Genomic DNA, 16,126 nt, shown 5'->3' on the forward strand with positions numbered 1-16,126 from the left:
TGTGTTGCTCTGTGCCTCACTTTGGGTCCCTCTTCTTCCTGACTCCCCACTCCTGCAGCTTGGTGCCAGGGCTTGAAGTGCCCTGCAGCTGGGTCTTATTCTGAGAGCTGTGGGACTGATAGTGAGGGCCTGGTGGTCCATGTCACAGGCCCCTGTGATCTCCTCCCGGTACTTTCCCCACTATGTATATTCCTTGTCAGTATTTTAAGACTGTTTCTCAATAAAGCATATCCTATTATGTATAGTTTTTATATACTTTTTTGTACACAAACTAAGTTTTAAATCCACGGAGAAGAGAATCCCTCCAAGTCTTTCCTGTGATATGTGTCATGGTGCCTGGCCTGCATCAGGTGTTCAGGAAGTTTGGAAATGTGGAAGAATTGTCTCCTGGGGAATGCAAAGCCAGCCTGTTCTGCCATGAGCAGGACTTTGTGCTGTGGAAATAACCATCTGGATCTGAGGAGGTACAGAGTAACATGCAGGAGATTGTCAGCATGCAGAGATCAGAGAAGGTACCTGCCGCTGTCTCTCACTTCACTGTTAAAGGTGCTGCACCTGCCCTTGGGACAACCTTCCTGAGATGAGCTGGGCTGGGCTGGTTTGCTGCTGCATGGTGTGGCACTATGTCAGAACCTGGAAATTTCATAGGAGGTCACTTGCAAGCGAGGAAGACTCATGTGGTGGCTGCATGTTGAAATTGGCTGGATAGTGTGCTTGACCTTGGTAACTTAGTGCAGAAAGGAAACAGATATGAATACATTCCAGTGGACATCTGATCATATGGTCACTGCCAGCAGTTATACTTACTAAAGTCAAATGAAAAGGGAATAATAGGTGTAATTCAAGGGTCATTAAGAAATAAAAGATACAAGTGTCAGGATCAAGGATAAGCCTAGCTAAATTCTTATGAAGCTTATTAAGTGCAATCAGGTTAAGTCAATATTTAACTTTGGGACAGAGATTTTCAAATGTAATGGAAGATTGAAGTGACACTGTGATAAAAATTAAGTGCATACTAAATACATATCTAAAATAAGGTCAGAAAACATTTTCTCTGATGCCCAAGATATCAGGCTTAGTGAGTCATGATTTGTCACTGTTACTCAACCTATGTTTCTGAAAAGCCAACTATACGTAATACCTGAATGAATGGATGCACTGCTCTATTATATTTAACTTAGAAAACTCGTGTGTCAAAGCAAAAGCCAAATAACTCAATTCTGAAGTGGGCGAAGGACTTGGACTGACATGTCTCTGAGATGATACACAGATGGCAGATGGGCACCCCAGAAAGTGCTCCACATCACCAATTAGAGCAAGGCAAGGCAGAGCTAGACTGAGTCACCACCTCACACTCATGGCATTGGCTGGGACTAAAAGCAGAACAAAGGGAGTGCTGGTGGGGACTGGAGAAACTGGAACCCTGTGGCTCTGTTGGTGTGAATGCCAAAAGGCCCAGCATTGTGCCAGTCAGCACCTTTCTTTGTCAAAAAGTGAAATTATTACTTGATGACAGCAATTCCATTTCTGGATAAATACTCGAAAACAGCAAGTCCTCGAAGGGCTGTGTGTACTGCCACGCTCCTAAGAGCACCACTTCCGACATGATGGGAGCCTCCCGGGTGTCTCCTAGCAGAGGAAGTGATAAGGACAGCTTGTGCACACTCAGGAGCAGGCTCTACTGCTCAGCCCTCAACAAAGGAACTCTGAGCATGACACAGCCTGGGTGACCTGCGAGGACACAGGCTCAGTGATGTCCATGTCACAACTGCAACTCTATGATTCCACTGACAGCGTGGTGTCTGCCAAGGTCAGGGTTGGGAATGGGGAGTGTTGGTTTAATGCTGCCACCTGCACTTTTACAGGGAGAGAGAGAGTTATGGAGCTGGATGGGTGTGATGGCTACATTGCATTATGCACATATTTGCTACCACTACACTGTGAAAATGGGCAAGGGGGCATATTTTATGTCTAAGCAGGACCATAGCAAACAATATGGTTGAAACACATTAATGGGGCCCGGCAGCGTGGCCTAGTGGCTAAAGTCCTTGCCTTGCACACCGGGATCCCATATGGGCTGCTGGTTCTAATCCCAGCAGCTCCACTTCCCATCCATCTCCCTGCTTGTGGCCTGGGAGGGCAGTCGAGGATGGCCCAAAGATTTGGGACCCTGCACCTGTGTGGGAGACTCAGAGGAAGTTCCTGGTTCCCGGCTTCGGATTGGCGCAGCACCGGTCGTTGTGGTCACTTGGGGAGTGAATCATCGGACGGAAGATCTTCCTCTCTGTCTCTCCTCCTCTCTGTATGTCTGACTTTGTAATAAAAATAAATAAATCTTAAAAAAAAAAGAAACACATTAATGAACAACAGGTGGCTGCGTGTGACTACTTTAAAATGTCAATGAAAAAATAAGTTTATTTTTGATGCAAGAACGTCTGAAATTCATTTGTATTTTTTTCATAGTACACATTTTTTCATGGTTTTTTAAAGATCCTGAGGATGCATGGCCTTCACAATACTTTTCAACTAAACGCAATTTATCTTGTAATTCTAGTTTCAATGGATCTTTTAAGAAGTCCCCTTAGTGTTCTCCTTGACTTCAAAGCTCAAATTCAAAGGGTATTTTGGAGCTGCTTTGTGCAGTAACAAACCTGACATGAGGAATTCTATATTGAGTTTAACTCTTTCTTAAATGAGATACACCTGATCCTTGAGCTAGAAGAATGATGAAAATCACATGACATTCAGTGAATGCTCTAATTCCCTGACTTAGCTTGCTCAAACATAATGGGTGACAATCAAATTTTACCTGGCCCAATCACAATAGGTTGCAAAGTCAGTAATTGTCCATCCTTAAGGTAGCTGTACATGTAACACAGCCTAAGCTATCCCCTGAACATCCCTCCAAAGACACCAGTCTGTGGTTTTGCTTGCTCTTCTGTACTTCAGAGTTCAGAAATCTTTCTCGCATGAGCCTGCTCTCCACCAGTGGCTAATAAAGGGCTTTCAGATCTTAACAGTGTGTGGCATTTCTTCATGTTGGCCTGATAGGGCATTTGAGGCTGTGGTCTCACAGGGAGGCAGCCTGGATTCTGTTTCCTGTCCTCAGCCCTGAGGTCCCCCAAGAGAAGCACCTTCTCAGGCATTTTCAGCTCTGCCTCAGGTTCGCTTGGAGATTAAGAAAGAGCTGACTGTGGAAGGGATACAGGAGACAGCTGAAGGCTCACTGCGGAAGCTGAGAAAGACAAATTCCAGAACTGTTCTGTAGACTGTTTCGTTTTGACTCTGAAATCTTAAGGCAAGAGACCAAAGAGGCTCTTTGGGAAGCTAGAAAAAGAACTTGCAAGCTAAAATCCCTTTACTTTGCAATTGTGTAGAGCTCTGTACTGCCCATGGGGTGCATACCAGATGTCTTCACCAAGGACCCAGGGCCACCTCCCAGAAAATCACAGCCCGTTATCTTAGAGACTTCAAATCTCGGGGTCCAACTGAGCTTCAGTTCCTGGCCCGCTTCTCCCTGAAGAAGTGCACGTTCTTTCCCATCATAAGCCTCGGCTGCCCTACCTACTGTCCCTGTGAGTGCCCTCACCTCAGGATCTGACACTCCAAGGAACCCTGGCCCTGGTCCTTGCCTGTCTAGTTCCAACTCTCACAAAGGAGCAGGAGAGTGTGGCAGGGGGACCGCTACTGCTTTCACCCCAAGATCTTGGGTGCAGATGGCTCTGGGTTTCCCTCAAGAGAGAACCACGCCTTTGGCCCTCTGATTGTCCTGTGGCCTGGTGCAGGGGCTGGGTTGGAGGAGAGGCAAGCTGTGTACAGAGAGGCTGAGCTCCTGTGCCAGGTGCAGAGGTGGGGACTTCCTGCTATGGAAGTCCCATAGGGCCTGTCAGGGTGTGTTTTGTGAGTTTATCTCCCTGTACTGATTTTTAATACAGGATTTGTTGGCTGGCTGGGTGCAATCTGGGCTGTCTGCCATGCTGCACGTGCACGTTCTGGTGGCCTTTGCTCTACCCGGGGAGACTGCAAGCTGGAGAGTCCATCCAAGCTGTATGTGTTGAGAACGCAGCTTCCCTCTGCACAGTTCAGCTTCTCCCCTGAGAAACATGAACCTGAACTTGCTGAGTCAGGTAGTGCGTTTCCTAAATCTATAGTCACCCCTAGGATATGTAACACAGCAGCTGCTTGCAGAGTTCTCCTCACTGCAGCTCTAGAAAGCAAGGACATTGGCTGAAGGTCCCTGAAGAATGAAGTAACCAGTGTTGTAGACCCTCAGGAAATGTGCCACGTTGCTGCACTGGAGCCCCCAGGAGTCCCACTGTGTTGGGCTTGCACTGGGGCTAGAGGTACTCAGTGGGACTTCAGACACTTCACTCTGTTCTTCCCACTCCCAGGGCCTAGAGCAGATCTCTGACCACATGAAATCCCGTGGCTTCCTCCTGAATCCTCCATTCACAAAGATGGCCCAGGCGGAAACAGACAGATGAAAGGAGCCCTTGATCAGCCTATTGCCCAGGGACATGGCTTGAGCATGTCACGCTGTTACTGTAAGTGTGGTTCCTGTCCTTAGTGATAAATCAAATTTATAAGGTCCAGGTTGGAGAATAAAGGAAAGAGAAACTTTATTATGTCAACAGGTGAGGACAATCGTTGTTAAACAATCTCCACAAACATAGACTGATGGTCCTTGGCCAGGGTAGATGATCTGATGTTGGAAGAGGGAGCAGGGGAGGCTGGGCTGCTGCATCAGGTGCTACAGCAGGTTGCAGGTCTGAGAGTGGCTATCTTGGACCTCAGCACAACTCCCTGGGAAACTTGCTGGATGGCTGGACTTTATCTTGAGTTGGGAGTACCAGAATGTCCTCCCTATCTAAGCAGCTACAAAATGTTACTGGCAGGGACCTGAAAGAGGCCTGGTGTTGTGTTAGATGCCGCTGGATGGAGCCCACTCAGCCCCAAACCCATTCTCACTTTGTTCTTTGTTCCCCTGTATGGTGTGTTGCAATAAACTTCAACTCCCAGTCATGCTGGCCAGGGACAAACAGTTACTTTGCAACTTCAGCCACCTTTCTCAAGGCCAGTGCCTGGAATTCACAGGCAAGCATTATTTATCTGTTGGAAGAGATACTTTACTGGGTCATAGGCTCAATCAATTGCTTGTTTTTCATTGAATATGGGAAGAAACATGTGTTTGGTCTGGTTACAAATTCCCCACTGTTGATCCTTTACTCCACCTCTGTGGAATGGGGGTGCCAGCTCATTCCAACCACATGCAACTGACTCAGGGAAGAAGAGGGGCTCCTGGAAATGGAAGATTGGAACCTGCATTTGTCATGACTTGTGCTGAGTGTCTAAGGCATTTCAGTGGATTCACTTTTAATGGCAACACAGGAGATTCCTAACCAGTACGTGGACGAGGTCACCTTACTAGCAAGATGATTATGGGCCAAAATGGAGAATACCTGAGAAGGGGCCTTGTGTCATTGGGTAGCCCAGAGGAAGGCCTAGAGAAGCAATGACTTAGCTTTGTGTACATAGCATGCAGTGAGGGGGTGTCATGGTTCCCTAAAGAGCCACAGACTTGGAAGATGTCTGGGCAATGGCACTAAGTACCAAACTGTTGCATCCACGAGCAGTTTCCAATTTTTTTGTTTTTTTGATTGTTTTTGCTTACAAGGCAGATTATGGTCCATTAGGTATACATTGGTCACTTTCGTTTGCCTATTGGTGAGGACATGTCTTAGTAATGAGGTGTGAAAGCTCCTGTCGGCCTTGGGAATGATCTCAGACACATCACCAAGGGGTACTGGAGGGAGGGTGGGGCATAGAACACCAGAATAAAGTTCAATGCAGGAACTGAACTCTGCATCTGGAAGGGTCTCTCATATGCTGTTTTAGAGTCTACCCTTATCCAGAGGAGGACAAGTGACAACACACTGTTGTTGAGGCTACTTTTTCAAAGTGAGATTCATTTAGTTTTTTTCAGAAGGTTGAGGCTTTTAAGACACACAGAGCTTCTATTTTGAAGGCAGGGCATTGCCTACTTGGGAAGTTGTTTTGGCTGAGAGAAGCTTCAATATCACTTTGCATTGGAGAAGAATGAAGTTTGTCAGTACAGGTGAATATTTGGATTTCCCAGCTTCCCTAGGCATCATAGCATAATCCACTTGTCAGTCATCAAAAGGGGCGGGGACACCATGCATGTGCCCAAATAGTGGCAACCCATAAACCCAATTGGATGGCAACTTCTTTGCTTTTGGGTAGTTCTGAACAAATAAAGGCAGCTCTAAGTTAGTGGGTGCACTAACAATGAAGATGAGGTCATCCAGAATGCTCCACAAAGTTCCTGAGGGTATCAGGCCCACAAAGTGGACTCCCATGCTTGGATTGCATGATGGTTGGGCCAGGACCTTGGGAATAAGGATGGGCAGGGGGAGTTCTGTTTCCACCCGGGAGTGTCATCCCAAGTGTCAACACCCCCTTCCACTCCTGTCTCATGTTCCTCAGCTTAATGAGTAGGACTCCATCAAGCCGGAGTGTCAAGGCCCCAGGAGATCCCTCCCCAGCTGCTGTTCTGGTGGAAGGTGGGCAGCTTGGCTCCCACTCGCAGTCTGCATGTGCATCTTCTGGTGACAAGGACAGTGACCCGTTGCCACCTGTCCTCACTCTGGCACTGCCGCCAGTAGAGCTGGGATTTCAGCGAGATTTCAGCTGTGTACCTATTGTCCACATTCTCTGTTGTCAGGAGTGCCTTTTCCTCCCAGACAGCGCAGCGAGCATGCCCAGGCTTGCCCACATGCTTACAGTCTGTGTCAGTGTTGGCCTTCTCTCCTCTGTTGGCTGGAGAGCCCTTGTCAGAGAGGTCAGGGGAATGTTCCGGGTGGACACCCTGGGCGGCAGTGTTGTTGCTGCTAGTGCCTGTTGTGCTGTGAACACCACTTGCTCGCCTGGTCCTTCATTGTCTCTCTGCACAAAGCTGCTCCCGTGGGTGAAGAGGTCCAGGTCTGCTTCAGGCAAGCGCTGCCCCACAGGGCCATTTTGCTGCAACAAACAGTCTCCAAGGTTTCCAGGCAATCATGAGGAAGGAGTTTATTTCCCTGGATGGGCAGCCCAGTGGCAGGATTTAGGAGGATAGCCTGGTAGTTTGTCCAATCGTCCTGCTGTTAGCCCATGGCCTTGTTGCCAATCCTAGCCAGAACACAGCTCCCATAGTGTCTGTCTAACATTGTCGCTATCTCCATGTAGGTCCACTAAGCTCTGAGGGTGTAGTTTGAGACTCTGCTTAGAGACTCCCATCCTGGGGACTTTGTGCCTCTCCTCTTACTGTGTCCATAAGGAGCCTTTACTTATTTGCATTGAGAAGAACATGTAACAAAGATGGCAGTCAATAATTTGGTCACTTTCAGAGGGTCATCTCTGTATGTGGAGCATACATTTTTCCAGTTTAACATATCAGTGTCCAGCAATAGCCTACCAACTGCCCTTCTGCAGAGCCACTCAGTTTCTGACCTCTGTTCTGGACCATCCCACCAGCTGGCTCAAGCTATCGGCCTGCTCCTGCAATGCACGGACACCAGCTACAAGGAAAAGATACTCCATGGGGGACGGTAATGCTCCTGCCTACACTGATCTCTGCCCACTGCATACAGACTGATTCCTAGCAACCAATGCCTGGCCACCTGTTGATCACCTACACACACCTTGACCCCTGGATTAGAGCCTGCCCCTTCCTGGTCCCTGCAGGGAGAGTGCTGTGGTCTCCCAAGGCAGGGTGGTGAGCTTGGACACAATGAGTAGGCTATTCCTTAGGACTGTTCTCAGACCTGTGAGCTTTTGGCATGTAGGTTCTAGAGCTCTTAAGTCATTCTTCCCCCTCTTCAGACCTTGAATGTGAGATGAGGGATCAGAGGTTCAGATCCCACACGCTCTGCTTCAGGGTCTTGGCCCTGACTCCTTTGGGAGGGACCCAAGGAGGAGGTTAAACACAAGGGAGGTTTCTTTTTTTTTTAATAAAGCAAACATTTATTAAACTATAATAAAAACATTCCATCAAATTACAAAACCTGAGCAAGAAAAACAAATGGCACATGCTTAACTGTAGTTGACATTCAAATAAAATTTGCATTCCCAAAATATTATACAGTAATTAGAAAATACCAGCCAAAGTAATATTAGGATACTTTTACGTGTGATCTCAACAAATTTGAACAGAAGCAAATTTTAACAAAGGTAAATTTTACAGTGAAACATAGCAGTAGATTAAGGATCTTAACATGTTTATTTTACTGCTATTTGACACTATGATACAAAAATAAGAGGATTTACTTGACATTTTTAATAAATATCTCATGGGCTGTTGAGTGCCTTACTGGTGAAAAGATTTAACTGGCTAATCTCATCAATCCATTTTGTACATTTAGTAAGCATCATCTCTGCCCTACATAACTCTTAATGCAATTCACAGCACACAAATGGTTATCATATTAAATACATAATCAACTCGGACTTCTCAACAACAAGGAAATTAGTAAACCATCAAATGGACTGCTTACCATACACTTTCCTCATAACTAAATAACACACAAAAAAATCAAAATAATATTTGTCATCACTCTAAACTATTGCCAGCAACTGACGGAAACTGCCAATTTGCCATATTCATGTTCACAACATGCTAAATATACTCTGCTGTTACAAGGGAGGTTTTGTTTTACTTGATCTTCTCCATAGCTCCTGACGATGACCAAAGCCAGTGGCTGAGTGAGAAATTCAAGCTGGGCCTGGACTTTCCCAACCTTACGTGTGTGCTGGGGATGAGATGACTGGGATGGGATGGGGTCGTGGATGGTATCTCTGCCTCCACATCCTTCCCATAGCTAGAGGGTTCAGGACCAGGACCTGTGCTCAACCACTGTCATCCGTGCTTCTCTGCAGTCTTTCAATGAGGTTCTGTGTCGTAGTTCATTCATTCCTATGTAGAGTATGTCTCCAGGGCCTGCCACTGGCTAGGCACAGAGGGTGCCAGGTCTCCTGTGTGTCCTTGCTCAGGGCAGGGGGTGCTGGGCACCTGGGAGCCCAGCTGACTTCCCTCCTCACTCCCCCAGCTGCCCTACCTGATTGATGGCACTCACAAACTCACCCAGAGCAATGTCATCGTGCATTACCTTGCCCGCAAGCACAACCTGTGTGAGTGGGGCTGGCTGAGGGCGTGGGGCTGTGGCCATGCCCTGGGTCTGGCTGGGTGGGATGTTGAGGGTGTCTGCTGTGTGTGTGGGCTGCAGGTGGGGAGACGGAAGAGGAGAAGATTCGCGTGGACATTCTGGAGAACCAGCTGATGGACACCTGCATGCTGTTGGCCACGCTCTGCTACAGCCCTGACTTTGTGAGTGCCCTCTCTGTGCCAGGCCAGGCGAAGTCCGGGTCAGGTACATAGACTTGGGCATTCCAATCTGCATGGTCCTGTTTGCTCATTCAATTTCCTGATGCACTGCCCCCACAAACGGTTTCCTCACCTGCCAGGAGTGACCCATCAACCTCACACCTGTACCAAATAAAAGCTGTGAGTGCTTGCACACCCATCTTGGAATAGAACGTAGACTCCCTGGGGTAGAACTTCAGTACTGGTTGGTAATCTTGTGTCACTATCCTCTAAGCTCTGACTTGGGCCCTTTCTCCCATTGGTTCCTACCAGCTACCTGCTTCTAGAACAGACAGAATCAGCCAGTGAGAAGCAGAAGGATAAGAAGGGAGTCTGTAGTGGCATCCTCACCTTTGGACAGGAGCCTGATGTCTCAGCCCTCACTGGGGGAAGCGCTTGTCCCTGCCAGGGAGCTCTCTGCATTCCTGTGTCTGACCCTCAGCCAGAGCTTGCTTGGATATCAGCGCTGACAAATTCAGGGATGCTGCTGTGTCCCTTGGGACTTTAGTGTCTGTGACTGATGGGTGTGATAGGCACACATAGGGTAATGAATGCTGATGCTGTGTGTCAAAGCCAGTGCAAGGTCCAGGGAAAGTAGCTGTTACCCCCACTCCCATGGCCTTCTGGGTCTGGTGCCACCCTGAGCAGGCTGCCCCTGCCGAGAGCGGGTAGCTGAGGGTTCCTGGGTGTTTTTGGCCTCAGGAGACGCTGAAGCCAGAGTATTTGGAGGGCCTGCTTGAGAAGCTGAAGCTGCTGGCTCAGTTCCTGGGGAAGCGGCCCTGGTTTGCAGGGGACAAGGTGAGAGGAAGCAGGGGAAGGGACAAAGCAGTTGGGATTCATCCTGAGTCACACACAGAGCTTCCACAGTGCTTGTTCCTGACTTCCCTTGCAGATCACCTTTGTGGATTTCATTGCTTATGACGTCATTGAAAGGAACCAGGTGTTTGAGCCGCGGTGTCTGGATGCGTTCCCCACCCTGAAGGAGTTCCTAGCCCGCTTTGAGGTAATGCCCCCATCCTCCATCCTTCTTCCCTGTCCTTTTTCTCTGTCCCTTCCCATGATGCTGCCCTAGTCTCAGAGCCAGAGAATACAGAGAAGAGAAGAGTACAGAATACAGAGGAGTAGCATTTGTTTAGCTCTGGCTTTGCTATAGGACATGTTGCAATATTGATCTTAAAGCTACTGAAATCACCTTGTAACATTTGTGTTGTGAAAGGAAATGGATCCTTGTTATTTGTCTGATGAGGAAACTGAGGCTGTGAAAGATTAGCTGTTAGAGCTGGCCGAGGCTGTGCTGGGCTCCCTGTGAGCCTCTGGGGGCCATGGGTAGTAGTCAGTGGTTCTCCTTGTTTTGTGCAGAAAGATAAACCTTCAGCCTGGGAGTCCTAGCTCAGGGTACCAATGGAGAGGCAGGGCCTTCAGCGGTGAATCTGTGGCTGGGCTGGGAAGGCTGAGACAGCAGGGATCTAGTTCAGTGTCAAACACACACACTCCTCTTGTCTCCAGCAAGCCGTGCACCCCTCAGGTCCCTGAGAGAGAGCACCGAGCTCCCAGGGCTGGCGCTGGTGCTGTGTTTGTCAGGTATATAGGTGCCCCTGCAGGAGGACCTTGGCAGAAGGTCTGACGTGCTTTCAGACTCTGCTGTTTCGCACCATCATATCTTCTTCCAGAGTTCCACGGGTTCTGTTCGTGACACCAGGCGGGTCCTTATCTTCCCTCCTGTGCACTGAGTGTCTCTGTGGGAGGCACAGCGCCAGGCACGGGGGGGGGGGGGGGGGAGGGACAGGCAGTGAGTGTGTACTTGACAGCACCAGGCACAAGGGGATGAGCAGAGAAGAACCCAGGCCAGAAACCATAGTTAGAGAAGCAGCAGGCAGCTGGTGGAGGGAGAATGGGTGTCACCCTCTGAGTGCCTGGGTGCATGGCCTGACCTCCCCAAACTACTACTCAGCTGTTATTCCGGAATCAGGTGATTTGATAGTAGCAAAGCCTTACCTCATCAGAGATTCAAGAATGTTTGTTCATTTTTCAAAATATACCTGTTTTCCTTTTATTGAAAAGGCAGAGATCCAAAGAACGGGGTTCAGAGCCAGAACAGGTAACCTTCCATCTGCTCCTTCTCCCTAAGTGCCAGAGCCAGGAGCCTGGGACTCAATGCTGGTCTCCCTTGTGGCTGACACAGACCCAAGTGCTGAAGGCATCTTCTGCCTCCCAAAGGGGACATGAGCAGGGAGCAGAAACCACAAATGCAGCGGGGGCTCAGATCCTTTACACCCTGATGTGGGATGCTGGCATCCAGAGTCTTAAGTGCTGGAAATCTGAGGTGTTAGCCCCACTGATTCAGGCTGGAGTCTGTTTCCTGTCCCACTCCCCATTAGGCCATGTGTCTTCTCAGCAATTATCATCTCTGGCCCAGGCCTAGGTTACATGGCCTTGGAAGAATTGACATGACTGAGGCGGGGAGGGCAATAGTGTGAGGGTTGGATTGCAGCCAATGGCCCTGGGTCTGTTGAATGCTTCAGGAATTATCCACTTCAAGTACTGGCTCCGCCGTCCCTATCTGGCTCCCTACTAATGTCCCTGGAAAGCAACAGCTGATGCTTAATCACTTGAATTCATGTCACCCATGTGGGAAACCTGGCTGGAGTCCCAGCTCCCTGGCTTTGGCTTGGCACAGCCCAGGCTGTTGTGGCCACGTAGGGAACAAAGCAACAGATGGAAAATCTTTCTCTTAATCTCACCTCCTGCTTCTCTTCTCTAGCAATCTGCCTTTTAAGATACACATTTTAGGGGAAAAAAGCATTACATTCGCACTCTCTGTCATGGCAATGTGGTCCATGCTACTTGTGCTGTCATATGGCCGTGTCCCCTGTGTCAGAGCTGGAGATGAGGTAGGCTGGGGCACAGAGAGGATGAGCTCTGGCACCAGGTAGAGAATCAGTCTTCTGCTTTCCTGCAAATAATTAGAGCTCAGTCCAGTCTGTGCTTTCCGGGTCATCTGCCTGTATCCCCGTTACGCAGTGTCACTGAGTAACGTCTGGACTCCGTTCCACCCTACATGGACATTTGTCCTGCTAGCAATGCTCCCCTCCACCCACCCACCTTATAAAACCCAACCAAGTCAAGAACCAGCACGTGAAAGGGAGACAATCCAAGTAGAGTAGCAGTGATGGGGCATTTCGGAGGGAGGAGGGGAGTCATACTACAGAGAGCCGGGCATGGGAGGCAAACACGGCCAGGCAGCTCCCAGCCCTGGGTCATCAATAATCATGTGAGCAGGAGGAGATTCTTAACCTGTCTGTGGATTGGGTGCTCTGAGTTTCTTTAAAAATATATTCGACACCCCCACTCCCACAGAGAATGTGGATGTTCTCAGCAGCCAGAACTTGACCAGGCTGAAGCCAGGAGCTCAATCTAGCCTCCCATGTGAGTCTTGGGGACTCGAGTAGCTGAGCTATCCCTGTTGTCTACAGGATGTGCATTAGTTTGGAGCTGGGTGTGAGAGCAGAGCAGACATTGAAAACCAGGCACTGTGAGAGGGGATGGGATGTCCCAAGGCGGGGATTCACGCCGTGCCATTGCCTGGCCCTCAGTTCCTTTCTGATGAATGGTGATAATGGGGCTGGGTCAGGAAGGCAGTTTCCTAATCCTGCAGAGTCACCCACAGTGCATGTAACACCTGTTGTGTGCCAAGTACCCTCACTGAGCTCTTAGGAAGCAAGGACGTTGGCTGAAGCTCCCTGAAAGTGAAGTCACCAGGGCTGTGGCCCCTCGGGAAACTGTGCCAAGCTCCAGCCCTGGAGGCCCAGGAAGGCTCCTGTTGGGGTCCCACTGTGCCTGGGCTGCCTGGAGCTGTGGGTACTCCAGTGGGGTACAGGCCCTGAGCTCTGTCCTTGTTACCACTCACAGGGCCTGGAGAAGATCTCTGCCTACATGAAGTCCAGCCGCTTCCTCCCAAGACCTGTGTTCACCAAGATGGCCACGTGGGGCAGTAAGTAGGGTCATGAGAGGCCAGGAGACAGGAGGAGCCTATGTCAGCCTGCTAACCCAGGACCCTGGGGGCAACTGGTCCTCCTGTGTTCCCAGCACTTCCTTCTTCCTCTCACTCCCCTCTTATCCTCAAAGCCTTTTGCTTCTCTTTCCTCTACCTCCCTCCTGCTCCAAAAATACCCTCCAGCCTCTCTCCCCACCCACCCCATGCCAGGGAGTTCCCTCGCGTGCCTTTACTGTGTTCTGCCTGTCAGTAGCTGTGTGTGCTCTGAGGAGCCTGACTGGGTCCCTGGCCTGGTGGTCCATCCCCAGGCTTCTGGAGTCCTGCCCTGAAGGACCAGCATTGCTTGAGGGGTAGAAGCCCTGTTTCCCTCATGCAGTTGTTGCTACAACCCTGTCTGCTCCCCAGTAAAGTCTGCAACGTGTTTCATCAGTGTCCTGTCTTCTTGTCTCAGACTCCCTGCACTCACTAGGTCTATTACTTCTTTCAGGCAACTGGCTGACCCATGACCTTTGCAGTGACTAGGTTCATAGGGAATGAAGTAGGACTGTTGGTGTCTGAGACTTCTTGCTCCCCTGTGTGATCCCTCAGAGCAGGTGGCCTTGTGAGGTGCCCTAGAGAACAGAGGTGGTCCTTCTGTGGTCGAGTGGTCCCTCGGTGGTCGGGACTTTTCATTCACTCCCTGGCATCATGGACTGTGTAGAGCTGTGCAGTTCAGTGGGAGGTACCCAGGGTTAGGCATCCCCAGTAGAGGGAGCTGGCATCCTGTTGCTTCCATACTGTGTGGCTCCATCCCAACTGCGAGGTCTTCTGGACCACTCTGCTCATTTGCTCTGATGCCTTCAAGGGCCCGGCCCAGGCCTGCTGCACAGCAGTCATTGGGATGTGGTAGAAATGTGTTGAGTCCCAACTTTTCTGTTAATGCCTTTGTCCTAGCATCCACTCAATTAATACTCTAGTTGGGTAGAGGATCAGAGGAATGTCAGGATGAAGACCTTCTGACCTCTGATAAATTTATGCACTTGCTTCTGACCATCAGCAGTTACAGCTCACATGAGAACCAGATCTGGGGGTGGCCCAGGCTTGGCTGGTTTGAACCACCCATTGGTAAGAGAATGGGTGCCGGCCAGTCTGGCTAAACACAGTACTCACCAATGAATGCCAGGTCATTCTGTGCAGCATTACCTGCCACCACACTTGGGATCCAGGGCTGGGAACAGGCCAAATAAGGAAACTTGGGGAATCCTGTAAGGGCACAGTCTTGCCGGTGAACACAAGAGCCAGGACTAGAGCCAGGCCAGGCTGGGCTGTGCCAGCTACTGGCACATGTGTGATCTGGATCTGGGGCAGGCCAAGCATGGTCAGCCTACAGCACACCCTGGCACAAATGAGAACCAAGAAAGGATGCAGGCCAGGCTGGATTGGACCTTGACACCTGTCAGTTCATTTGACTGCTGTAGCTAGGAGTGGAATAAGCTGGGCTAGGCTGCCATACCTGCCAGCGAGAGCTGGACTGGGGTCTGTCTGCACTGAGCCAGGCTGTACCTTCTGCTGGTGAATGTTGAGACTGGGAATGGGCCTTCTCAGACTATGCCATAGCAAACTCAAGACCTGGATTGGCCTTGTAGGGGAACTTCCGGATTTCCTTGCTGTATTAATGGATGGTTTGCTCACTCTCCAGAGAGAAATCATTTATGGGGCTCCCTGCGGGGCATGTGGGCTTCTTGCTATGCTGGAGATCCACACTTACCTCCTGTGCCTTTTCTGTAGGGTTGCAACTGTACTTTGATGTTCTATCTTTCCCTTTGCTAATTGTTAATGTGTTGTACACGATTCCACCCAGTAAACCACAGTCTGTGAGTCACTCTGTATATGAATTTCCTCATGTTAAAGTTTCTGTTATCTCCCTGTGGCTTAGTAATTCTTGGATAACTATCAAAAGATGAGCCTGTATGTCCAGCATTGGGCAGTGGTGAAATCACTGCTTGGCATGGTTTTCTGCCACACAATGTGACCATTCTTCATTTTAGGTGTCCATTTGGGCTGAAGGATCCGTGTTTATGGGTGTGAAGGCGAGAGTGTTTCCAGGGAGATCAGCATGTGAATCAATGCAGCAAATAAAGAAGATCCACTCTCACCCTCACCAACAGTGCTGGCCACCGCGGATCCACCGAAGCCTCAACAGGAAAGAACAGGTGGAGGGAGAGTGAGTTCCACTCTGTTCATCTAGACATCCACCTTCTCTTCAAGGGACCACCGAACTCCTCCTTCTGTGGCCTTTGACCTTGGGCTGAGACTTTGACTGTGGCCTTTGCCCTCCATTGACACCCCCAGGCCTTTGGTGGGCCCTGGACTCCATCACCAGCTCCTCTTCCCAGCTTGCAGATGACCGACCCTGGATCACCTCCATCTCCTTCATTCCCAGAGCCGATGACCTCAGCAAACAGATAAATATCCAATCATACAAGAGTATTGCAGAAACGCTGGTGGGTAAATAGAATTAAGAATGTAAGTTTGTTTTAGTGTAGATTCTTTCATAACACATGGAAACTGCATATTATTAAAAAACTATATACAGACCTTAAAATCTTGCACCTTGAATAAACTCTTTTAATCCATTTTTAACAAGATTTGGAAAGGTCTTAGTACATTCATTTTCAGATATGTCCTAATTGGTTCTATTCCTATGTGAAACTGGCTGTTTAATGTTTAGCATACAC

General features: G+C 49.3%; 1 protein-coding gene across 1 annotated transcript in view; it reads left to right on the forward strand.

Moving 5' to 3' along the window:
- LOC131478020 (glutathione S-transferase Mu 2-like) overlaps positions 1–13,445 on the forward strand; it is a 34,774-nt gene extending 21,329 nt beyond the window's left edge. The window contains exons 3-8 of the mRNA XM_058655166.1: positions 8,728–8,801; positions 9,102–9,183; positions 9,279–9,379; positions 10,118–10,213; positions 10,308–10,418; positions 13,325–13,445. Coding sequence (XP_058511149.1) covers positions 8,728–8,801; positions 9,102–9,183; positions 9,279–9,379; positions 10,118–10,213; positions 10,308–10,418; positions 13,325–13,414 — 554 coding nt within the window. The 3' untranslated portion in view covers positions 13,415–13,445. The remainder of the gene's footprint in view (positions 1–8,727; positions 8,802–9,101; positions 9,184–9,278; positions 9,380–10,117; positions 10,214–10,307; positions 10,419–13,324) is intronic.
- Positions 13,446–16,126: the final 2,681 nt, after the last annotated feature.

The sequence above is a fragment of the Ochotona princeps genome, chromosome 2 (assembly GCF_030435755.1).
Source record: "Ochotona princeps isolate mOchPri1 chromosome 2, mOchPri1.hap1, whole genome shotgun sequence".
Classification (NCBI taxonomy): domain Eukaryota; kingdom Metazoa; phylum Chordata; class Mammalia; order Lagomorpha; family Ochotonidae; genus Ochotona; species Ochotona princeps.